The sequence below is a fragment of the Patiria miniata genome, unplaced genomic scaffold (assembly GCF_015706575.1).
Source record: "Patiria miniata isolate m_02_andy unplaced genomic scaffold, ASM1570657v1 HiC_scaffold_22, whole genome shotgun sequence".
In the NCBI taxonomy this organism is placed as follows: Eukaryota; Metazoa; Echinodermata; class Asteroidea; order Valvatida; family Asterinidae; genus Patiria; species Patiria miniata.
The window spans coordinates 3768676-3795105 of record NW_024037061.1 but is presented as its reverse complement, the minus strand read 5'-3'; the positions used below and the strand labels follow the sequence as shown (position 1 = coordinate 3795105).

Below are 26430 nucleotides of genomic sequence, written 5' to 3'. Positions count from 1 at the left end.
CCTGATAAAAAAACCTCTTTAAGTACTGCCAACCCCTTCTGGAAGCCAAACTACAAAATGAAGGGGAAAAAATTAATTCAGGCAATCAGGCTTTGTGTAATTTGAAAAGCTATGGAAAATGATATCCAATTTTACATGAAGCACAGCGTATAGCAACAATGCAATCCCAGAAGATACGAGGGTTTTGCCTCTCAAAATATCAGGGATCTATAGTCGTGTTCCCTAACGTGGCGCGCTTCGAACTTTACCGACTTTCCCCGTGTAGTGTTGCCAAACCCCTTTGTTGACAAACCTCAAATTCATGCAGTAAAATACTAGTACTTTTACCTTATTAATGCGTGCTATTTCAAATCTGTGAACAATTTCAGTTTCATAAAATTTAATCCGAAATTCAAAAACGGTGGCGTCCGGAAATTGGGCACAAATTGGCGGAGTGTTTCCTAACGTGGGAATTCTGCCAAAATGGTTATTTGACAGAAAAACATAGCAAATTCCAAAAAAAAAGGTACATTTGTTTAAAAAAGCTTCAATCTTTTCAAACAAAACCCTGGCATGATGGGACAGGTTGGCTGGTCTAGGTGCTGAGGTTCACTGGGAACCGGACTTCGTCGTGAAGCAATCGCATTTTGCCTGAAACTTACGCAATTTCATAACATCTTTATGTGACTATAGATTGTTTATAATGTAATTTGAACCTTAATTAAGGCAATACTACAAATCAAGTGATTTTAAGTGTTTATTTTAAGTGTTTATAGTGTATTTCGAGTAATTCTTTGGAATTTGGCAGATTTTTGATAAATCTGACAGATTTTTGAAGTGCATTTAGCAGAATTTGGCCATGACCTTACGGTCACCCTGACAAGAGGCAGTACACATTTGGCATCATTCAATTTTAATCTAAATGGTTGTAACTGCAAATGCTTTCTTCAGATTTTTATTTTTTGCCAACCAACCGATCCTACTTCAGAGGCACAAAATATGAGAACAATAGAAATAGAGTGGGACACTCTTAAAGAGAATATACAACATTTGCAAACATCGAAAAACAAAACTACCAAATTTTTACGAAATACCTTACTAGGATGTTGGTAAATGACAGTTTAAAGCATCCTGTAAAATTATGGCACCTAGTGTGAAGTCATTTTCAAGAAAAGTTGTATTTTTGTATTAATTTCCAACGGTGGTCAGCCGACCACCTTTGGAAAAACCTAACTATTTTTCAACTACTGCTCCAAATTTACCATTTTTGTTCAGTTCAAATTTTGTTTGCTATTGGTTACGTGTTCATGAACGGGTGCAGGCCAGCTAGACTGGTTCCCTTACCTTACAATTTTCCGGCGTCTATAAATTGATCCATTTTATCTTTAGTGGAGTCAGGGCACCAGACTACTTTAACAGTTTTGTTTTTCTTGGTATTTCCAGCATTTTTGAACAAAAAACTTCAAACATGTCAGGGTAACACTATTTGATCTAGTGTACTAACCCCTCAGTTAGTGCATTTTTTGAAAATGACAGCAAAAGCCAATGATGTACATTCCCTTTAAATGGCTGGTAGTGTTGTAGTGTTTATGCTAAAGATTTAAGAAGCAAAGTAAAGTTGGTTCCAGACTAGTACATGCCCACAGCACTGCACCAAGATTAGTTAAGCATTGAGCATGTAACATTGATTTGCCATCCTTCTAGACCCAGCACAGACCTCCAACGCCGGCAAGTGGATGCTGAATTTCCTCTGGCGGATGGAAGGCTTTGACGTCCAGGTCAATCCGGCCATCGGCCGGCAGCTGTCCGCCCTGGCCAACACGATGACCGCGCTGGCCGGGAGGATGACGAGGTGGATGTGGCCGACCTGAGCTCGGTGGCGGAACCCCAGGACGAACCGGACGGAATGGCAGCAAGCAGTGTGAGTTTACTTAAAACCCTCAACTCTGGCATTCCGGTTTGCTTAAAGCTATAGTCCATCATTTGCAGCTATCCGAAAATTAACTGGCGTAATTATTGTTGAAAAACGTACGTGGTTGAAAGATAGTAAGGGGACTAAACTCCCTGTGAAATGATTCTTTCTGGCAAGCTGCCATTTTGAAGAAATCAATGAAAGCAGGCCTTTCCAAGAGTTCTTAAGAATCACCGTAGGAAATTCAAATTAGATGCTCGTTTTGTTATTCGGCGAAGCGCGCACACTCATTAGCACGCCCAACACGCACGCGCGGTTGCTATAATTCGTCAGATCAGTGCGCGACATTGCGTAGCTGCAATCGGCTCAGTTAGAACGTGTCTCGGACGCTGAATTCATTCCCGATTCAAAACAGCAACTTTTGATTTGAAATCGAGATCCTAGAATGCTGTTTTTCTCGAAATATACAGCTGAAGCTGAGCTGAAACTTCATCAGGTTAGTTGTTCAGCACCCTTCTTTAGATCTTGAGCACTTTTGTTGCTTCAAATGAACAAAATGCAAAAATTACAAATGATGGTCTATACCTTTAATTGGTTGATTTAAAAGCCTGCAAATGGTTTCAGATTGTGATGAAACCAATGCTATGGATTCAGGATTCACTGTTACTTTATGTTGGATGACTTGCTGGAGACATTCAGGAAGTTTGTTTTGCAAAAAAATACTTACGGTTTAAAGGGAATATACAACATTTGCTGTTGCTGCAATTTTCAGAAATAAATGGATTTGGAGGATTAGTATGTTATAGCAAATATTGTTACACTGACTTGTTTCAAGTTTTGGGTTCGTAGATGCTGGAAAAACCAAGAAAACCAATCATGTTCTTGCAGTCTGGTTCCCTGACCCCACTTAAGATGAAATGGAGCAATTTATAGACTTTGGAGAATTGTAAGATCAGAGAATTAGTCTAGCAGGCTTGTAGTCTTCACAGGTGTGTAATCAATTGCAAAGAAAATGCAGACGAACTAAATATGAAAAATTAGGAGCACTTTTTGAAAAAAAAGCCAGTTTTCTCCAACGCTGGTCGGTTGACCAGCGTTGGAAAAATACAGTTTTTCTTGAAAATGTCAGCACATCAGGAGCCACAACTTTACAGGATGCTTTAGACTGTCATTCCCTAACAATCCAGTAAGATATTTCATGATAATTTGATCATTTTGTTTTATGATGTTTGCAAATGTTGTATCTTCCCTTTAAAGTTACGTATCACTATCCTTAAAAAAAGTAAATGAATTGGGCTCCATTGGTTCACATACAAATGTGAAAAATAAGCATTATTCAGAAATTGCCATCTTGCAGTACATCGGGGCAATGCCAAAATTTAGAGGTTTTTAAGTTTTTATTTTTTTGGATTCAGGTGAGCCTCGATCTTTAAGTCCTGTTCCACCTTTTAAAACCTATTTGCATCCCGTTTAATTAGGAACTGTTCAGTCTCTGTTATACAGTGGGATTTTTCTAAAAGCCATTTTCTCAAAACTTGGTTTTTCAACTTCAATTTAGGTGATTTTCCCGTAACTGAACTCGACACCCCAAGTGTTAAATACCATTAAAACGCTCTCAATCTGCAGAAACTGAAAATAAAATCAACTCAATTGTTTTTTAAATCTGACTTAATGTTCATTTTGTGGCAAAGGGTGCTATATATTTTTTTGCACCGGTGTCACGGTCTCACTTCTCCGGCGTGCTAGCTTCTCCGCAGAGGGAAATTTCGCCTCAACACACATGCGCAAATTGCGCAGTAGTGTACATTTCGCCAACTTTATTGTGTGCTGAGTTCTTTCGTTCTTTGGGGTTGTACTGGTGCACGTGAGATCTCTGTATGTACAAATGTATACGTTACAAGGTACCAGTCGAATCTAGAATTTTCGTGGCGCTCGCAACTCCCAATACATGTATGGTTGTAAAAATAAAGACAACCACGAACTGAGCAAGGAATTCAGACCTTGCACAGACCAAGGAATTCGTTCTTAATTATTCATCCATGAACACACACACACAACGCTGTTGCAAGACCATGGAATGACCCAGGCAATTTCCATACTTCTCTCTATAAGCTTGACCCACAGGAAGTGTTACATAACACATTCTTGGGTGTCCCTCACTGTGTTATGACCTTGGTAGACTCCATAGCACAGCCCGAGGAAAAGTAAGCACAGCGGACACATGAGCATGAATCGTGCTCATGTAACGTGCACTGTAACGTGCTCAATTATCCGCCGCATTCACTCGGAGAATCCAGCACGCCGGAGAAGTGAGACCGTGACACCGGTCTTGGTTTAAAGCCATCACAATTAAAGGTGTTCTATCCTTGCGATTTGTACAGGAATCCAAACCGGCGCTGAGAAGACCCACCTCCCTGTTTGTCAGTAAGCAGGATGCTAAGAAACATTCCAAGATGGTCATGCAGGAGATGACTGAACAGGCCAAGATTGTCAGCGATCTCAGGTAAGCATTGAGATTCCTCCAGCACAAATTCTAAAAGTTTGATGATCATTCTGCGCAAGTCAGTCACAAGTCATCATCTTGGGCAGCCAAGTATATTTTCCCAGCTGAAGATTGGATTGTTTCTTGAGAGCTCTTGGGTTGATTCTCTCCTTTATAGAACCTTGGGAGCCAAGAAAGTTACCATAGCTGAGGAGGCAGAAAAACTACGGCAGCTTGAGATAGCTGTCTTCAATGACTTCCGTCGAGACATCCGCAAACGACTCAGGATGCAAACTATGAAGGTATAAAGGCAGAATGATAATTGAAAAAAATATGGGTGGAAACTTAAAGACAGAAGTCTTTTGGCAAATTTTATTAAATGTGGAGCTCAGTGATTACAGTGCCCGACTACTGTGACATTGTACGTGGGTTCCACATCCCTGCTGACAACATGGTGCTTGTGTTCTTTGGCAAGACACTTTACTACAATGGAAGATATGGCATACAAAGGTACAAACAAAAAAAGGAAATATTTACTACAAAAGTTCTCGGACATCCCTGCTGACAACATGGTGCTTGTGTTCTTTGGCAAGACACTTTACTACAATGGAAGATATGGCATACAAAGGTACAAACAAAAAAGGAAATATTTACTACAAAAGTTCTCGGACCAAGTTTATTAAAGTGCGGAGCCCAGTTATTCAATGGTTACAGTGTCCGACTAGTGTGCGATGGTATGTGGGTTCCAATCCTGGTGGAGAACAATAGTGCTTGTGTTCTTGGGCAAGACACTTTACTACAATTGCATATGCAGATACAGAACCCAAAGAGGAAGTATTTCCTACAAAAGTTCTCAGACAAAATTTATTAAAGTTTGGAGCACTGTGAGGAACACGGTGCTTGCTTGTGTTCTTGGGCAAGACACTTTACTACAATTGCCTCTCTCCATCTTCAACCAGGAGTATAACTGGGTACTTGTGCGTGTAGAGACCAGATTGCGCTGTTCTATAGCTCCTGCATAAATTGTTCTAAAAAGAAAACATATTGATGAGCAGGGGTAATGGTTGATTGGATATTCTCTGTAAAAGAAGTTGAGGGAATAAATTTGGAAGTCCCTTGCCTCATTTTAAAAACGTGTTCTTTCTTTCAGGCCTCGCTGAGGAGCAAGTTGACAGCAGGGCTTCCGAGGTCCCCGGCGGGCGTACCGCGCCAAGTCAGCATGGGGGGCAGAGTCACATCTCAGGGCATGCCAGTCACCCCGATACCTGGAACCAAACCATTCCCAAAGTATGTCTCAGTATCGAAAAGCGTTGATGTCAAACAGTAATTGCAATTGAGTCTTTTTTTTCATTATAGCCAGTACCGTGGGTGTCACCAGACCAATAGGGGGAGAGGGGGGGGGGGGGAATGAAATTATATTTGCCAAATCTGCTTCTTTATGCTGGAAGATAGCCAGGACTTTTTCTTGTCATCCTGCTACCCTAAAATCAAAGGAGGGGGATGGGGGGGGGGGGGAGGTCATGGACACACGCTGACTAATGGGGGCGCTCTGCTGAGCGGAGGATGTTTGACACTATCGGACAGTAGGTGGCGCTGTTCTTTGCGGCGTATTGCTGGTAGGCACGAGATTAGGCTAACGGGTCGACTTTGCTGCTGGGATGATCTTGCAAAAGAATAATAATAATGGGGTGGGGTACAACACCCTCCCACCCACCCACACTCTCCCCTACCCACCCCCCCCCCCCCCCCCCCCACCCACACTCTCCCCCCACCCCACCCACCCTCTACCAAGGATATTTTCCAAACATGCTTACTCTTTTATTCATTTTCAGATGAAAGTATGATTTAGTTGTTTGTCTTTTATTTTACAGTTGGAGATTTTTCTGTGAATTTTATTTACGAGATCCTGACGTTTTGTCAAGCTTTCAAAAAGCAATTTGCATTCCCCCCGTAATTTGTTGCGGCTGATTGCTTTGTAGTTGCTCTAAATTTAGTGAGATAACAATTTTGACTTTGATTGATTTTTTTGCATTGCTGCTGTAAATGGTCCATTGTCAAACTTGCTATATTCGTTAAGAGCTTGCTTTTGTCTATAGTTGCTCATTTAATTTTGCGCTTTATTACCTTGAGTGCGAAAGGACCCAGCCCTCATCACAAAATCTTTGAAGTGCAAAGCATTGTGGATAATACCATCCATTCAGCATGCATTCATTGCTCACACGTTGAAGTGTTTATTGGTTAAAACAGGTTAATTGGTTAGTTTATTAGTAATAATCGGCATTTCAAAATGCTCTTATTAGTAAACTAAATCACAGCGCTTACAGTATTATTATTACCCCTGATCATTGGGCCAATTAAAAATTCCAAATACCATCTCAGCTCCCTGAGGAGTATACAGCTCGATGCAGCCTGTTAGGCTCAAGGAAGCTAATTCAATCACATAACCGTCTCTGCCCTCACAGGTACCCATTTACTCCTGGGTGGAGAGAAGCAATGAGTGACAAAGTGCCTTGCCCAAGGGCACGCGCACCATAGCCCCAGCCTGGACTCGAACCCACAGCCCACAGCATTACCCGCAGACCACAAATTCAATGCCCTTAACCACGAGGCCACAGCACTCCACAGTGATAAACAACGATGCATACCAGGTTAAAGCAAAATCTATCCCATGGGCGTGAAAATTTAGGTGACATCGCTGCCTTTTGACATAGTCTTGGCCCAAGTCTCCATTTTTTACTTTTTATTCCCCTAGTCCAGCCAGTCCCAAACAAGTGTGAAAAAGCGGCCGTAGCAGTAAGAAGTTGATATCATCAAGATGAATCAAATCTAGTCATGGGAACATTGGCAGTGCTACCCGGGAAATTTGGAGTATACCTCATACGCGTGCATTAGCTTGAATACAGCGTACATGAGGTATGCTCATGATTTCCTGGGTAGCACTGTCGAAGTTCTCAAGATTGGATTTCGTCATGTGGATGGCAGATTTGATCTATCTTGTTGATAGCAACCTCTACTGCTGCTGTAGCTTGACAATGCATACCAGCAATAAAAACCAATAACAGTCTTGAAGGAAGACTACATTTGACAAGCTTGGATTTTAAAACCTTGATGTAGGTAGTCAGAATCCCATCATATTTATTATTTCCATTATTTCATCCAAATGCATGACCGTTCTCTATGTGTAGATCAGGTACCAGACCGGGAATAATTCGTCAGCGAGCCGTTTCGGACAGTCCCAACGAGCACTCCTTAACTCGCGACCGAGTCTTCCTGAGTAGCTTACCAATGTATGACACAACCCACACTCACTGACGTGCACAGAAAATAATCACTTTCTTTAATACTCATACTCATTTCTTCATCAGAGTTTTAATTCTTTTTTACTCACAGTGTGCATTGGCAAGCATAGTTTTGCATGAGTTAAGCACAGAATAATGTCACTACTGACTTTGCTGATGCAGTGTTGTATTCCAGTCCATCCCAAGTCCTCACTCGTCCTTCACAGGTCCTCACAAGTCTTTCACAAGTCCTCAGAGGTCCTTGGCACGTCCTCACAAATCCTTTTTAAGTGCCCACAAGTCCATCCCAAGTCCTCACAGGTCCCCCAAGTCCTCGGATGTCCTTCACAAATCCTCACAAGTCCTCAGAGGTCCTTTGCACGTCCCCACAAGTCCTTTTGAAGTCCAGTAAGTCCATCCCAAGTCCTCACATGTCATTCACAAGTCCTCACAAGTCTTTCACAAGTCCTCAAAGGTCCTTGGCACGTCCTCACAAATCCTTTTTAAGTGACCACAAATCCATTCCAAGTCCTCACAGGTCTCCAAAGTCCTCGCATGTCCTTCACAAATCGTCACAAGTCCTCAAATGCCCTTTGCACGTCCCCACAAGTCCTTTTAAAAGTCCCAGTAAGTCCATCCCAAGTCCCCAAGTCCTCACATGTCATTCACAAGTCCTCACCAGTCTTTCACAAGTCCTCAAAGGTCCTTGGCACGTCCTCACAAATCCTTTTTAAGTGACCACAAATCCATCCCAAGTCCTCACAGGTCCCCCAAGTCATTGCATGTCCTTCACAAATCGTCACAAGTCCTCAAATGTCCTTTGCACGTCCCCACAAGTCCTTTTAAAAGTCCCTGTAAGTCCATCCCAAGTCCCAAGTCCTCACATGTCATTCACAAGTCCTCACAAGTCTTTCACAAGTCCTCAAAGGTCCTTGGCACGTCCTCACAAATCCTTTTTAAGTGTCCACAAGTCCATCTCAAGTCCTCACAGGTCCCCCAAGTCCTCGCATGTCCTTCACAAATCATCACAAGTCCTCAAATATCCTTTGCACGTCCCCACAAGTCCTTTTAAAGTCCCAGTAAGTCCATCCCAAGTCCCCAAGTCCTCACATGTCATTCACAAGTCCTCACAAGTCTTTCACAAGTCCCCAAAGGTCCTTCGCATGTCCTCACATGTCCTTTTAAAGTCCCCACAAGTCCATCCCAAGTCCCCCAAGTCCTCACATGTCATTCACAAGTCCTCACAAGTCTTTCACAAGTCCCCAAAGTTCCTTCGCATGTCCTCACATGTCCTTTTAAAGTCCCCACAAGTCCCAGCAAGTCCATCACAAGTCCAAGCAAGTCCTCAAATGTCCTCACAATTTATTGAAAAATTCACACCCTTTGAGCAATTACTCAATTATATTTAGACCAAACTAGATTTATTAAACTAGTTCTATTAAAAAGTTAAAAGAGTAAGTATTTCAAAAACTAACTAAACTAGTCATGATGTCACAGATTTCATCTATCAATTTCTCTCAGCCAATCTTAAAGTACTATTAGAACATAACAATTAGCACTTAAAATGTACTTATTATGTTTACTATGTCTTGTACTAAAAATTGACTTTTGTAATTTTTTCTTTGATTAAGTGGTGGTGTGCACTCTTACTAAACATTCTTCCCAGACATTGCTGACCCCTTAGCTCAATGAAAACATGTATAAATGTTCACTGATGCATCTAAATAGTATGAACAAATGTAACAGGTGGATAAATTTCCACCAGGCTTCCAGAAATTTGAAGAATTGATCCATTTCCAGAAATGACACATTCAAATACAGTGGATAAGATTGAATAGTAGTTGTCCATTGTTTCAATATCACCTAGTAATCCTTTACTAATCCAAAAAATTACTTGATATGAAGATCATGTTCTGTTAAATATTTTGTATTTACAAAATTCTTTGATGTTGCATGAAGCAACGTGGACGTTTTAATAAAGTTAACGTAGTCAGTATCCCTTTTCAATTTCTTATTTTGCATGTGTGTTTATATCACCAGGCCTGGGTACAAGACACCAATCGGCAAGCGCCCTCAGACCATCGTCGAATACCCGTCTGCTTCCTCCCATGTCACATTCAACCTTCCTCGCAACACCCCGAGCCCACTGGACGAGCTTCCGCCGTTCGTCATCGGCGCCCAGACCGAGCCCAGACGTCGAATCAAGAGCATTGGGAGCCCCGAGTACTCAGAACTCAACACGACCATCACGGATCCGATGGACACGGATCGGGACTTGGCCATGGTGGCTAGTAGTCGCGCCCGGCGGCGTCTGCTGAAGCTACACTCGGGGTCGGTGCCGGAGGAGATGGATAGCGGAAGCGAAGGGTCGGATCACGAAGAGGATACATGTGCTACGTCACAGGCGACACACAGCTGGTAAGGTCATGCGGACAATCCCACGAAACATTGCTTAAACTTTAAAGGGAATGTACATCATTGGCTTTTGCAGTAATTTTCAGAAAATGAACTATTTGAGGGGTTAGTATAATAGATCAAATATTGTTACACTGACATTTTGAAGTTTTGTGTGCGAAAATGCTGGAAAAACCAAAAATGCTAAAGTAGTCTGGTTCCCTGACTCCAGTAAAGATGAAATGGATCAATTTATAGATGACGGAAAATTGTAAGGTAAGGGTACCAGTTTAGCTGGCCTGCACCCATTCATGAACATGTAACCAATAGCAAACAACATTTTGACTGAAATAAAATTGTAAATTTGGAGCAGTAGTTGAAAAATAGTTAGGTTTTTCCAACGGTGGTCGGCCGACCACCGTTGGAAATGTATCCAAAAATACCATTTTCTTGAAAACGACTTCACACCAGGTGCCATAATTTTATAGGATGCTTTAGACTGTCATTTACCAACATCCTAGTAAGGTATTTCGTAAAAACTTGGTAGTTTTTTTTTCTCGATGTTTGCAAATGTTGTATATTCCCTTTAACGCCATGCAGAGGGTTAAAGCAGTGAGTAAACTTGTGATCAATTGCACGAAACGTGGCATAGTTCACAACGTTGTATATAATTAAAACCTCTAGGACGAGGATAACAGCTGTATAGGGAAAAGATTGGTTTCAGTCATAAAATGGTCGATGAGTTACCTCCACTGCCATTTTGACAATAGTTCTGGTCGACTGTCTTTGGAACCTTGTCACGGGTATAAACAGACAATTCATTTCACTTTGAACACCAAATTTTGACCTTAACTTTCAGTCAGTCGACCATTCACACTACTATTGGGTTAAGACAGAAATAGAGAGTCCGTGACTAGACTAGTCAGTGTTTGGTGCCAAGACTCACAATCTTTATTCTTTCCCCCAGGCCAAGATCTCGATCCTCCAGCGGTCAGCGTCGCAGTAAGTCCAGTCTGCAGCCAGACGCCCAGCATCAATCCCACCCTCAGCAGCCCCCGGCCTCCCCGGCCCACTCCACCAAGGTGGAACCCCCGACCGTGGACTTTGAGTTGGATGTCAAGTTTAACATCGACAGCGGCATGCTGGTGCTGAACTGCCATAGTCCTGAGGGTCAAGGCGAAGTCTCTATGCTTGGGTGAGTCTTAACCCTAAAGGGGCCGGGGGGGGGGGGGGGCAGAATCCGCCCCCCCCCCTCAACATTTTCCGTGATAGCCTCTAAAAAATTTTTTTTCGCGACCCGAGCTGTTATGACTTTTTAGCCTCGAGCTTTGCACATCTTTTGATACCAAAAACATAAAAATCGGACCACGGGTTGCTGCGTAGCGAAAATTTTTCCGGCGCTATGCGCCGTGAAAACTGAATTTTCGCATATACGTCGTGTACACAGAGCAGAATTGCCATTCGTACATATGAATAATTAATTAGCCATAATTCCAAAACCCCTTGACCTATAGTCATGAAATTTCTTGGGTATGTTTAGGAAGAGTTGCTCTATGCATGTGCCGAGTTTCAAAATTTTTCGTCGCTCGATGGCCGAGATCTTAGGGGGGGGGCGGAATCCGCCCCCCCCCCCCCCCCCCCCCCCCCCCCCCCGGCTGAGAGATGGTCAAAATAACCCGGCCCCTTTAGGGTTAAACCCGTTATCACTTTACTACAGGGTGAGTCAAAAAAAGCGGAACCCAAACCATTTTGCAAACCCTCAAAAATGTATTTCATATTTAAAAAAATAAGTAGCACCAAAAATAATAATGACTGGAAAGCCAATTTCATGAGCTACTTTTAGATGAAAAAATTACTGAAATTGCTCAATCCGTTCAAAGAATACCACCATTTACACGCAAGGACCCCAAAACCTGTCTCGTCCAAAAAATCAATTTGTTGTGTATTTTTGACTGTTTGGAACAACAAAGAAAATGACACAGATTACTTGTTTCAACAACTGTCACCAACTGTAGTACACAATATTTTGATTAACAACCCTGGTTAGGCAAACAATATGATTTATAAAATCTACTCTTTTAAAAGACGGGCCTTCAAAAGGACTTTGTTGCATATTGTTAACGTTTAAACTAAGATTTCATTGCTGGTGATGTTTGAAGACAATTGTGACGACGATTGTTGAAATCGCATTTATTGGACGAGACAAGTTTTAGGGTCATTGTGTTTAAATGGTGATATTTTTTGAACGGATTGACCAATTTCAGCAATTTTTTCATCCAAAGGTAGCTTATGAAATTGGCTTTCCGGTCATTATTATTTTTGGTGCTACATATTTTTTAAATATGAAATATAATTTTTGGGGTTTGGGTTCCGCTTTTTTTGACTCACCCTGTACAGTGTATTACATTGTATTACACTGTATTACATTGTTCTACATTGTACCACATTGTATTACATTGTATTACATTGTATTACATTGTATTAGTACCCTGAGGAATCCATAAAGCCATACAATGCTGGGATGGGTTGGGCAGTACAGGGACTATAGGTTGATCAGAGTGTGAGCGATTCAAATTGCAAGTCGATCACAAGTCAGTCACAAGTCTATCACATGTTAATCAGATGTCAATCATACGCCATTCTCAAGTCAATCAGACGTTAATCACAGAGGTATCACAAGTCTGTCACAAGTCATTCACGAGTTAAATCGCTAGTCAATCACAAGTCCATCACAGGTAAACATAAAAAAAGTCAATCGCAGACCAGATCACACGCCATTCAAAAATCAATCACATGTTAATCACAACTTTATCACAAGCCAGTCACAAATTACAAGGTTAATCATATGTCATTCACAGTCACAAGTCATTCACGAGTTAAATCACTAATCAGTCACAAGTCAATCACAAGTCAATCACAAGTTAATCACAAGTCAATGACAAGCCAGTCAAAAATCATTAACAAGCTAAATCACAAATCAGATCATCAGTGAGTCACAAGCTGATCACTAGGTAATCACACGTTTAATTATAACTTAATCACAAGTCAATCACAAGTCAATCACAAGTCAATCACAAGTCAATCACAAGTCAATCACAAGACATTCACAAGACATTCACAAGTCAATCACAAGACATTCACAAGACATTCACAAGTCAATCACAAGTCAATCACAAGTCAATCACAAGTCAATCACAAGACATTCACAAGACATTCACAAGTCAATCACAAGTCAATCACAAGTCAATCACAAGTCAATCACAAGTCAATCACAAGACAATCACAAGACATTCACAAGACATTCACAAGTCAATCACAAGACATTCACAAGACATTCACAAGACATTCACAAGTCAATCACAAGTCAATCACAAGTCAATCACAAGTCAATCACAAGTCAATCACAAGTCAATCACAAGACATTCACAAGACATTCACAAGACATTCACAAGTCAATCACAAGTCAATCACAAGTCAATCACAAGTCAATCACAAGACAATCACAAGACATTCACAAGACATTCACAAGTCAATCACAAGACATTCACAAGACATTCACAAGACATTCACAAGTCAATCACAAGTCAATCACAAGTCAATCACAAGTCAATCACAAGTCAATCACAAGACAATCACAAGACATTCACAAGACATTCACAAGTCAATCACAAGTCAATCACAAGACATTCACAAGACATTCACAAGTCAAATTACAAATCAACCACAATTTAATCCTTAGTAAATCACAAGTAAAATCACAAGTCAGTTCATAAGTCAGTCACAAACCAAATCACAAATTACAAGTTAATATTTGAAGTCAGTGCAAGTCCAGAAGTGTAAATTGAGAACATCATTATCATGGCAAAGTTCCAATCTGTCCGTCATAAATGTACCTATTTGAATCTTTCCATTGTTCGATCCCAGACGTACCGGGGATGTGCGCCGACCACCGGGCCTGTACGATGACATCATCGCCCCTCACACCCGCCCACTTCCAAGCCGTCACCCCTCCCCCGGGTTGAGTGACTCAAGGACGGGGCAGGCCAAACAATCCACATTCTATCTCCCAGCGTTTGATGTCAAAGTAAGTCGTTACATCTCACAAGTTTCAAGTCTTTCTGCTGATACACAATAGATCAAATGAATATGCATGACTTGTCTTGAGTGGAACTCATGAATATGCATGAAGTGCCTTAAACGATACCCATTTGTCTCTGTTTCATATGTGTGCAGTTGCACTACGAGTCGTCCACCAACAGTGCCTCATCCAATCGTCCCAGCGAATCAGAGCGTGAGAGAGACCCCCAGCAGGGCACCACGAGCAGCACAGCCGACACGTCGTCAACAGAGGGCAGCATTGATAAGAAATCGCACGGCAGCAAGCAAGCTGTACTCTACACATGGTTTATGCTCACTTCGCCTCCTAAGGTACAAGAACTCAAACCTCTCATTATTAAATCCTAAAGTAACCAGACTATTTTTTAATGTTTGTGTTCTTTGGCAAGACTCTTTACAACAATTACCTCTCTCCACCAAGGATTATAAACTGGTACCTGTGTGGGTAGACATCAGATTGCACTGATCTCAAGCTGCAGCAGTAAACTGGCCAAGAACTCAAATGACGCATTGACCCTTAAGTAACAACAGTTTTCTGATGTTTGTGTCCTTGGGCAAGGCACTTTACCACAATGGCCGCTCTCCACCCAGTTGTACAAATGGGCACCTGTGAAGGTAGAGACCAGATTGCGCTGATCTCGAGCTGCTGCAGTAAACTGGTCTCATGGCCTGATGAACAGGGATAATAATTGTGAAGTGCTTTGAGATGTTGGTCTAAAGTACTATACAGGGTGGATAAAAAAACACGAAACCGAGATATAATTACTAATTGGAGCAGAAGTAGGGCACATATGAATCAAAGGGAGATGTCCTCTGTTAGGGTTGAATCTCCTCTTAAAATGACACCCTGATCATGTCATTACGTTCATGGTTGACTGAGCAGTGACCAATTTTATGAAAGGGTCTATTTAGAGGCTTGCGCCACTTTTCATGGTGAAATCTCTTTTTTTTCCCCACCTGCCTTGATTGGCAACCGTAGCCTTTCACTCTGTGACAAATGACAATACAAAAACCACAATTGAAAAGTGGCGCAAGCCTCTAAAAGAGACCCTTTCATAAAATTGGTCACTGCTCAGTCAACTGTGAATGTAATGACATGATCAGGGTGTCATTTTAAAGAGGAGATTCAACCCTAACAGAGGATATCTCCCTTTAATTCACATGTGCCCTACTTCTGTTCCAATTAATAATATCTCGGCTTCGTTTTTTTTTTTTCCACCCTGTATAAGCACCACATAATTATATGTTTTTAATCACATTTAAATTTTATGATTTTGGTACAGGAGGTAGTAGTGTCGCTATCGTTGTTGGATTTCTTGGAAGAAGCCCTGGAAACAGTTCCAGTATCAGCAGCTACTGCTCAAGCAACCGGTACGAAAAACCAACATTCCTCTTCATTCCCAAATAATTCATGACCAACCATTAAAGGCATATATATGAGCATTTGCATTTATCCCAAAAGTAACCTACTGAATTATTATCAAAAAGCTTACTTGGAATAAAGCCAGAGTCCATCATTTGCAGCTAACCAAAAAGTGACTGGCGTAATTATTGTTAAAAAACATACTTGGTTGAAAGATAGTAAGGGGACTAAACTCCCTGTGAAATTATTCTTTCTGGCAAGCTGTCATTTTGAAGTAATCAACGAAAGAAGGGCTTTCCAACGGTGCTTCTTAAGAAGCACCGTAGGGAAATTTAAATTAGTAGTTCGTTTTGTTATTCGGCGAACCGCGGGCAAGCATTGGCACGACGCACACGCACGCGCGGTTGCTGTAATTCGTCGGATCAGTGCGCGACATCGTGTAGCTGCAATCGGCTTAGTGAGAACGTATCTCGGACGCTGAATTCCGGCCCAATTCAAAACATGATTAGCAACTTTTGATTTGAAATCGAGATCCTATAATGCTGTTTTTCTCGAAATATACAGCTGAAGCTGAGCTGAAACTTCATCAGGTTAGTTGTTCAGTACCCTTCTTTAGATTTTGAGCACTTTTGTTGCTTCAAACGAACAAAATGCACAAATTACAAATGATGGACTATACCTTTGAAGATCGTACTGGTACTAAACACCCCGTGAAATGATTGCATCTGGCTTGCTGTCATTTAGAAGAAATCAAGAAATGTAGGTGATTTCCAACGATCAGTCAATTGACTGATTTTTGGAAATAAAGAGTGCAGTTGGCGAAATCGTGTTATGGTGATCAAAAGGTTGTGCATGGTTTTTCATTGTTTTCTCGGAAAGTGTAATATCCACCGAGCTGAAGCATCAACAGGTTGGGTTTTGAACGCATGTTCTTTGGATTTTGAGGGGTCTTATCATTGGAAACGAACAAAATGCATGAAGACCAAATGATCCTATATGCCTTTGAAGATGTGCTAGTTAAGGCGTTCAGTGATTTCAGTTTGTCATTTTGGAAAACTTTTAACTTCAATTTCTGCCTGGATACGACTTTTTAGACTTTAATCCAGAATTTTGGGAGACTAAAAATGTTCTCCACAATTCATTAACAAGTTTTTTATTGATTTATTAATTTATTTTTTCACCCAATATTTTCAGCCGCAGATCTGAACAAAAGTGTAGAAGACATCGGCGTGTCGGCCAATTCCTTGGTGTCTTCATCTACGATGGATTCGAGTACGTTCCCGGTCGACGTCGTAGTCTATGTTTGCTTGAGGCCATCGGTCATTTGCCTGAGCTGTCTGCCTGTCTCCAAGGTAAAGATGCAAGATCAACTTTGAAATAAGATTTGCAACAAATGCTTAAAATTTTAATTAATCAGTTGACAGCGTTGCATTGTGTATTATCATTATTTAACGGCATGTAGGATCGTTTGCATTTATCCAGAAAGTATCTACCAAATTATTATTAAAAAGCTTGCTTGGATTGAAGATTGTACTGGTACTAAACATCTCGTAAAATTGTTCAGTTTGGCTTGCTGTCATTTAGAAGAAATCGAGAAATGTAGGTGATTACCAATGATCAGCTGATCGACTGATCGTTGGAAATAAAGTGTGATACCAACAAAATTGTGTGTCGTGATCAAAAGGTTGTGCATGGTTTTCAACGGGTTTCTTGGAAGGTTTAATATCCACTGAGCTGAAACTTCAACAGGTTGGGTTTAGAACATTTTTCTTTGGATTTTGTGTGGTGTTATTATTGGAAAGGAACAAAATGCATGAAAAGCAAATGGTCCTATATGCCTTAACAAATTTAGACTTACCCTTACTTATGCTTGTAAACATTTCCCTTGAAAATGGTTTTAAAGAGGTGGAATGCTCAAAGACATTTCCGTCATTTTTCGGGTATAAGTAGCCTAAGGTGTGATGAAATAAAAACAACAATTGTGTCTGTCATGAAATGAGTACAAAAGGTACTTTTGAGAGCTGTTTTTCAGGTCCTGTTTCAACCCGAACGTGCAATTTGTGTAAAAGTCGTCGTTGGGGGCAGCAAACAAAACACAGTAAATCGTGACGTAATAAACAGGACTCCCGATGCAGCGTAGTATAAACGAGTCCTGTTTATTACATCACGATTTACTATGTTTTGTTTGCAGCCCCCAACGACGACTTTTACACAAATTGCACGTTCGGGTCGAAACAGGAACTGAAAAACAGCTCTCAAAAGTACCTTTTGTACTCATTTCATGACAGACACAATAGTCGTTTTTATTTCATCACACCTTAGGCTACTTATACCCGAAAAATGACGGAAATGTCTTCGAGCATTCCACAACCTCTTTAACCCCAACTCCTAACCCTGATGCCAACAATGAAAATGTTCTAATTGTTTCTTTGATATTAACAGGTGGAGTGTTTGCTGAAGCTTCCTACTGTTGAGTTTGCGTTCTCATCCCGAGGCAACAGTCAGATTGATCACTCCACCGATGGCAATTCCACGTTGGATTCCTCACAATCATTAAATGCACCCAAAGGTACGGTGCTTTCAGCAGTGAACGATCATTCAAAACTGTTATTTTCATTATGTAGTAGTTCTACATTAGGAGATTGCTATGAATACTTCAGGAAACAGGGTTCGAAATAAGCGGTAGCCCGCTAGCCAAATGCTAGTCAAAACAGCTGCGGGCTAGTCAAACTATTCCTTAAGTAGCCCGGCTGGCAAGTCAAAAAATTATTGGGCTACGGCAAAGATGAAAGGACAGGAAGAAATAAATCATTCAATTCAGAAAGCAAACCTCATCAACTTGTGTCTAATTTTATCAACTGTTTTAAAGGGTTTAATTAGATCTGTTTATTTAAAACACTGACAAAATTGCCTCAGAATTGAGCCTGAAAATACGGAATTTTGTATTTGAGCTAAAAAAAAATGCGGGCTAGTGAAAATGCCCCCGGGCTAGTTAAGAGTCTGTTTCAGTAGCCACGCTGGCTAGCGAACAAAAAAGTTAAGGTCGAACCCTGGGAAATATAACGTTGTAATTGAGTGTTGTGTTCAATTCCATCACAAGTCAAGTCACAAGTCATTCACAATTAATTTGTTACTTTTCGATAATAAAAAATTGCAATATAGTCTGGGATACCACTTATTGTGTGATATTCATGTTTTGAACTCTTTCGGCATTTTCTTCCGTTTTATTCTGACAAATTTACGCATTATTTGCATACAGCGAGCAAATATATCCACTGAAACTATGCCCCCTAGTGACGTTTAGTCGTTATATTGGCTTAAATGTCATAGCGCATTGTTAATTTCATCCAATTAACACTGCCAGACGCAACACGGTACATCAGGTGTTAACTCTTTCAGTGCCCACGAAATTTGAAAAGTTTAACCCGAAAGTGCCCAACTTCAAGCGTTTTTTTTAATTGTTCAAAATTCTGTAAAAAAAAAGTAAATAAGTTTTACTCACTAAATTTGTTGTTGTTGCTCTCTGGTATATCCTTGATATACACCCTGAAACACTGTCCTGCACGCAGGGGAATTCCGCACTTTTTGCAGAAAATACGAGATTTAGTGCTGCGCCCTCTCGCAAAAACTCGAATGAACTAATAAATACAGGTCGTACCTGAATGAAAATGATATTATTAGAAAGAGCAAGAGCGCCCCCTTGTGATAACATGCTTATTCTACCTCGTACATGTACGAGGTTTGGCGATTTTAAGTACGAACATTACCTCGCACATGTACGAGGTTGGCACTGTCGAACTAACAAATATACCTCGTACATGTAAGACTTTGGCACTGAAAGAGTTGAAGTCTGTGGGACTTTGCTGCATTGAGCCATCAACGCCAAGGCATAAACGACCAATTCAGAAACAATGAGAGCTAGTCCCATTGAACAATGCCACAGTTGTATCCTGCTGCATTCGGGGACCACAGACTCTGAGGCAGTTTGGCCTTGAGACTTTTGACCTAATGGATCTTGCTACACTCAGCAGGCTTGTCATTTTGACAAGTGGTTGCATTTAGCAGGGTTTCTAGCCAGAATGCCCTGGAGGGTTAGGGTTAAGGCAGCTAAATTCAGTATGGAAATATTCTTAAATCTTAAACAAATAAAAATAATGAAGCAACATTCATAAGAACTTTTATAGTATTTGTTTTTGTCATATTTTTTTCTTAGTTGGGAGCAGGCTGACATTAGCAGGGGATGGTACTGATCGTGTCGGCCTGAGCATCGCAGCTGTCATGTCCGATTTCTCCTTGTACGTGTTCCATCCGTACGGCGGCAGCCAGCGACGAGAGAGATTAGTTGAAGAGATGGAGTTCAGAACAGGTTCGAATCGCATCACTTACAGAATGAAAAACAAGTCATTGTAAAATAACAAACTAGACGTGTGTTCAAAAATCAGCTGCACTTTTGTCCAAAATTATAATTCTCTTCGAGGAGCAAATGTTGGTATCCTCTCTGAGTGATCCCCGTTTGGTATTTCCCAGGTTTGCAGCATTGCTAATGTTGCTTCTATCGTGACTTTAGGCATGATCCCTGTCTACATGGAATATACGGGTTTATAACACCTCACCCACAGATTCTGTGTCTTGATTGGTTGAGAGCGAGTCACATGATACTTTCTATTTTTGCTATATTTCTGTGCACGGCCAAAAGTACAATACCCGTAGCAACCAAAGTACTATACCAAGAGCAACCAAAGTACTATATCCACGGTGCGTTATTTGTGTGCAAATGCATGCTGGTGTGCGCGTAGCGCGTTTTGTTCCAAAGAGAGCGCACCGCAGAGTTGGGTTCAAACATTTCGTGAAGGGGTAGTTTGGAAGAGAGAAATACATTTTCCATCAATTTTGTATTGAAATTGAAGTTTATTTCAACTGTGTTCAGATTTAAATAATTTAAAATATTGAAACCAAGCAGAATCTGTGGGTGAAGTGTTATAAAACAAATATTGAATGCTTTATCTCGTGGTGAAGTAAAACTAGCCTCCCTCGGTGATCCATGGAGCATTCTGTTTTTCCCGAGGCGAAAGAATGTCCATGGATCACCTCGGGAGGCTAGTTTTACTACACCACTCGAAGCATTCAATATTTGTATTTTATGGCTTCTGACTAGCACCTGTTGAACAAAGAAAATGACAAATTTGGGAACCGCCAACATAGGGCTGGATAGCTCAGTTGGTAGAGCACCGGAACGGCAAACCCCGCTCCAATCAATTTCTTCGTTCAACTTTATGATCACTAAACTAAAATAGTCATTTTTACAATCATTGAGCAGACGCAAGCAGCGAGGACAGCAACGTTCCCTGGACCACGCTCTCCAGGAAGGACGCCCTCTCGCTCAAGGTCGAGTTCATCAAAGTCAACATGTCCCGCAATCGTAAGCTGGTCACCGTCACTTCGGCCTCGGCCGCCTCTATAGACCAGGGCGTGGAGAACTTAGCCGGTACCCGGCAGGACCATTTGCATCAGGAGAGACGAGACGCAGACACGTTATTCGCCGCGTCACGCCCTCTGTCGCACCAGCAGTCTCCGCCCTTCTTTAGGGATGAGCGACCCAAGTCACCAGCATTGTCATCTTCACCAAGCACTTCGCAGAACAACAACCAGTTTTCAAGTGAGTGGTCACTGTAAACAGGATATCCCCCCCCCCCCTACAAAAAACCTACAGAATATTTTTGGAAAGAAGGATAATTTTGGCGCAACTTAATATTTCAAAAAAAATGAATTTTGTTTTGCGTAGTTCTGTGTGACATTGGCACGGCGGCTTTCAAATACGACATGCGACGTCTGACCGAGATGATGGCCTTCCCTAAAGCCTGGTATCGCAAGAGCATCATGAAGTGGATGTTCCTCGGTGAGGAGCAGACTGCACAGGAAAGCGATGACCAGCTCTCATCAGGTGAGGAATAAAGACGCCTGACTTGCTCTGGTAAAATGAGGCATTTGGTCCCAAAGTATCATTTCATAAAATCAGCCAGATTGAGACATTTTTGTATTTTGGGTCATTTTCCAATTATAATTTGTCAATTATAAGGGGATAAACATTGCAAAGATAAGTTTGAATAGCTTTTTACTTCACTTGAGACAGGATGACTGGTGATTGACTTGTTATGACTTGTGATTGACTTGTTATGACTTGTGATTGACTTGTGATTGACTTGTTATGACTTGTAATTGACTTGTGATTGACTTGTTATGACTTGTTATGACTTGTGATTGACTTGTCATGACTTGTTATGACTTGTGATTGACTTGTTATGACTTGTGATTGACTTGTTATGACTTGTGATTGACTTGTTATGACTTGTGATTGACTTGTGATTGACTTGGATGGACTTGTGAGTGACTTGTGATGACTTGTGATTGGCTTGTGAGTGACGTGTGATTGACTTGTGATTGAATTGTGATTGACTTGTTATGACTTGTGATTGACTTGTTATGACTTGTGATTGGCTCTTCGGTGTAATGACTTGTGATAATATGTGATTGACTTGTAATGACTTGTGATTGACTTGTGATTGACTTGTTATGACTTGTGATTGACTTGTGATTGACTTGTGATGACTTGTGATTGACTTGTTATGACTTATGATTTGCTCTTAGGTGTAATGACTTGTGATAATCTGTGATTGACTTGTGATGACTTGTGATGACTTGTGATGGAATCGTAATGACTTATGATGGACTTGTATTGACTATTGGTGACTTGTTATGACTGGAGATGGACTTAATTGTCAGAACATGACTAAAACTCTACTTTTTATCTCTTTTTTGAATCCAGCTTCTGTGAGCAGTAGCGCCACGTCGTCCGACTACGAAGACGACTACTCCCCGCAGAAGGTCCCCCACCTGCTGAAGAAGCACACCCCGTCTCTCAAGAGAGACTTCCCCTTCCCTCCTCCCTCGCCAAGCATCTTCAGTGTTCACTCTCAGCATTCCAGCCCTGTTAGCCCGGACGCTAAGGGCTTACCCACCCAAACAGGTACCCGCCAATTCGGGCGATTTACAATGCAGTGCGCCACCAAGAGTTTGACATGGAAAGTCCATTTTCCAGCTCTACGGTTGACAAAACATGGCCCATTTGAATGAGTGTCAGTAGACAACTTGAGCTAATATGCCATAGATTGGGGCATAGCGTTCTGCCACCTTACAAAAAACCGCCATATTGATACAAAGAAAAGAAAAGGGCAAACAGATCCTCGTATCATACGCTTACGAAACTATACTGACCGAAAAAACTAACTTTTCAAATGTCCCGCGCTGCGAATTTGTTGACTTTCTCCCACAATGCACTGGAAAAATGAACTCTCTGTGGCAAACTCTGGGTGGCGCACTGCATTGTGAATCGCCCGAATTGTTTTATGTGAGCACAGGAATTTGTTAAGCACAGAAAATATTTGGTTAGCAAAAACAGGTCACCAGTCAAAATATCACAAGATGTCTATTGCTTGCCACTGGTTTTCCGCTGATATTTGCTTAGTGTGTATATTTACTAAGCAGTGTTCTCTGCCAAGCAGCTAGCTCTGTGAAATAAGCCAGTTGGGTATTTCAAGTGGGTATGCGCATGGGTTACGGGTCATTTGGGATAGTAGAGCGCTCGTCAAAGGTGCATGAACGCGCACGGACCCTGGCGCAGGACGCTCGCGTGTTATTTACAAGCAGAATGGGCGTTTGCGTAACATCGCGTATTGTCATGTCAGCGATTTTATCCCGAATGACCATTGACTTGGACTACTTCATTGAGATACCCGGCTTATCGGATGGCATGGGTGGCTTGTGCGTAAAGCGCTCGCCTCTCACCAAGGTGACCACGGTTCGAATCCTGGCCGCGGATCGCATGCGAGTAGAGTTGTGCGTTGGTTCTCTCCTGTGCCACGAGGGTTTTCCTCCGAGCCCTCCGGTTTTCCTCCCTCCGGAAAAATCAAACTGTAACCGGGGAGAGTGGAATTTAGTTTGTTAAAATGGGGCACTCTCCTTATGTCCGAGTGGTTCCACTAAAAAATGATTTGGGAAGAGCGAACTTTCTGTAGTCTCACAAATATGAAATGGTTTTATTTATAATACAAATAGAGACAATATATACAAATTATTAGATATTTACACAAGAATTATATTAGAAACTTGGTTGGGTATATAAAAACGACAGTCAAAAGGGAAATGGCTAATGAAGTAGCTCCAAGGATATTAATCTGAAATGCATAAAAACAATAAATGTCTAATGAATTATGGGAATTACTGTGGCATAAAATGACTGTTGCCCAAATGGAGAATTATTTAAATGGCAATTATGCAAGAATATGGATATTTTATGTACATATAATGTAATTTTAAATCCGAAAAATAGAAATGAATTATTCGCCAAGTTATGTTATAAAATGAAATCAGAATATAATACCATGCCCTAATAACAAATTCACGAATGATCATAGCAATAGAAAACTGATAGTTTTGGGGAAATGGGAAAAGTCTATTTCAAATGATAAATGAGAACGTAAATATTATAGCAACACTAAAATTTAAGTTGAAGTTAGCGTACATGTGTTGCTTATAAGTTCCAATTTGTGTTTGTTTCAAAAGGAAAATTTGAAGTTCACAAAAATAAAGTACTTAATAACATTGTTTTCCGAAATGCCGAAAAATATTAAAATAGTAAGAGATTGTGTTAAAATAAATGGACGGTGTTTACCCGAAATGTTTAAAGTATAAAATAAAGTCAACAAAAAATCCTTTTTGCCATCTCATGCAAGAATTAAATAGAGAATCATTAAAATCATTCTCAAAAATACTTGCAAATCACGACGACAGATTTGTTTCAAAAGTTAATAATCCGTCGTGATCGCAAGGCAGATTTCCGGCCGTGTCCGTTTTGACGGCCTTTAATTCTGGCAATCAACCAACATACAAAAGACCAGAATGTTTCATACATGATGGCATAAAAAGATTTTTAGGCATAAAAATGTTTGAGGCATAAAAATGTTTCAGGCATAAAAATGTGAAATATCAGACAAAGGATTTACTCACCACTTGGGAAGATCTACGTTCATGCCTACTCCGATGTGAAAATCGACGATCAGCAGTGAAAATACAATGTAGATGTAAATATTTTACTGCTAGTATAGGGAGCCTCCCTCAAAATTGTAATACAAGTGAAGAGTGTAAGCGCTCGTAATAGATGGTCTGCTCGCAACAAAATGTTGGATCGAAATCAACAATATTCCGCAGCAGGCCCTACAAGAAAACTATACCGAAACGCCCGGAATGTCAACTATTCCGCTTAAACAAAGCGCGTTGGAATGCAAAACTTGCACGCTCGCTACGCCCATCGCATAGTTGAGCCAAATTCTAGGCGGCACGCGCTGTTAAAAAAAGTTTAGTTGGCCGCGAGAGGGCGCTAGGCAAAAAGCATGATCACAATGGCTGCTCACATGTAAATCTACACAAACACGAAGTTACAAAAGTTTGGTATGAAATAATGCTGGAGTAAGGAACCAGTCGGGGAAAAGTAAGTACTGCAACCCGACCTGGTTACACTCACCCCCTAATTTTATAGAAAAAAGAATTTTTATAGAAGGGAATTTCAAAGTAACTAACGATTAAACATGTTAAAAGGAATATCCTATTTATAAAAACTACTACACCAGCTCCTCGAAATAAACTTGGACAATAATAATATGTTCAAATGGTCGAGAGCGCGATAAAAGATTGTCCACCACTAGTATTTGACTAGTGAATTAGAGATTACCTCATTATGGACCTTAAATCTAAAACTCCCAATTTGGCCATAATTAGACATATGAAAGTCCGCGTAAAAAAATGAAGATTTGGCTATGAGTTTCTACAAATAAAAAATCCCTAAAAAACATCCACCATATCAGTATTAATTAAAATTGCAAGATAGTGTTGAATGACGGGATAGAGAAAAATGGCAAAAATATGGTCCACCTCTAGCATGTCGCTAGAGAAATAGAGATTATCCTCCAATGGACCCAATAACCTAATTCTCAATATATAATCATACTACACTAATCTTACTATAAAAACCCTAGTATCTGGCTACACTTAATGTATTTTAAAAAACAAAATCCTCAACATCTATTTACAGGGTGTCTTTCAACCCCAACCTAAACATGTCTATTTATCCTAGTTGGGTTAGCTAATCCCAACAGTGGTTAAAACGAAATTAGGATAATGAGAGAATAAAATTTACCAAATACTGGCTTTACTATCAATACAGATATAGTGGAATCTACATGTACAATGTGAAATAAAAGATATGGCGTCTGCATTGAAGATTTATCATAGATTAAAGATGTAAAAGGTTTATTCGCCTAAAGCGCTAATTAAATCATTTGCAAAATAGTTTTTTTTCTGCAGCTATGATTTAAATATATTGCTACAAAAAGAATCAGTATACTGGCAATGGGACGATAAAAAAGGTAAAAACATGTACAAAAATGTTAGGGTTTAGCTGAAGACGCGCGTACGCAGTCAAGCCACGACAACCTAATATGCACGCTTTAGCGTCTAGCAGCTGCAGTGCACCTATAATATCCACTATATAATACCCAAGCACGGTTGAATCACGTGCAACTAAAATGAAAAGTGAATCACGGGGTGGAAGAAGGGATGGATGGCATGAACGTAGTCACCCAAGTGGAAGTATGTCCCAAATCTGCATGCACAGAAAAATATAAAAGAAAAGACAACTGCCTCAAGGGCGTTAAAAATGTTCAACAAGAATCATTGTAACAGAGCTCCATTAAAAATATCAAGAATTCCAAGCACTTCCTCAATAAGCCAAAAAGGTAATGTTGAAATAAATACAACCATTACTATGAGAGGAAGAATATTGAGCTATAAAGGA

The 26430-nt window shown here is 40.7% G+C and overlaps 1 protein-coding gene and 1 long non-coding RNA gene across 2 annotated transcripts in view; one reads left to right on the top strand and one right to left on the bottom strand.

Annotated features, from left to right (window-relative positions):
• The window catches only part of LOC119730522 (transmembrane protein KIAA1109-like), a 97611-nt gene that overhangs the window by 52423 nt on the left and 18758 nt on the right, over positions 1-26430 (top strand). Inside the window, 17 exon segments of the mRNA XM_038203490.1 lie at positions 1684-1818; positions 1821-1900; positions 4273-4394; positions 4552-4675; positions 5524-5660; positions 7559-7660; positions 9692-10069; positions 11013-11240; positions 13970-14129; positions 14279-14473; positions 15445-15532; positions 16725-16876; positions 17967-18093; positions 19738-19890; positions 20842-21180; positions 21307-21465; positions 22348-22548. Coding sequence (XP_038059418.1) covers positions 1684-1818; positions 1821-1900; positions 4273-4394; positions 4552-4675; positions 5524-5660; positions 7559-7660; positions 9692-10069; positions 11013-11240; positions 13970-14129; positions 14279-14473; positions 15445-15532; positions 16725-16876; positions 17967-18093; positions 19738-19890; positions 20842-21180; positions 21307-21465; positions 22348-22548 — 2880 coding nt within the window.
• LOC119730525 lies at positions 23588-24992 on the bottom strand. Its single transcript, XR_005271381.1, has 2 exons — positions 24588-24992; positions 23588-23755 (listed from the first exon to the last, which is right to left on the bottom strand). It is a non-coding gene; the product is annotated as an uncharacterized LOC119730525 (long non-coding RNA).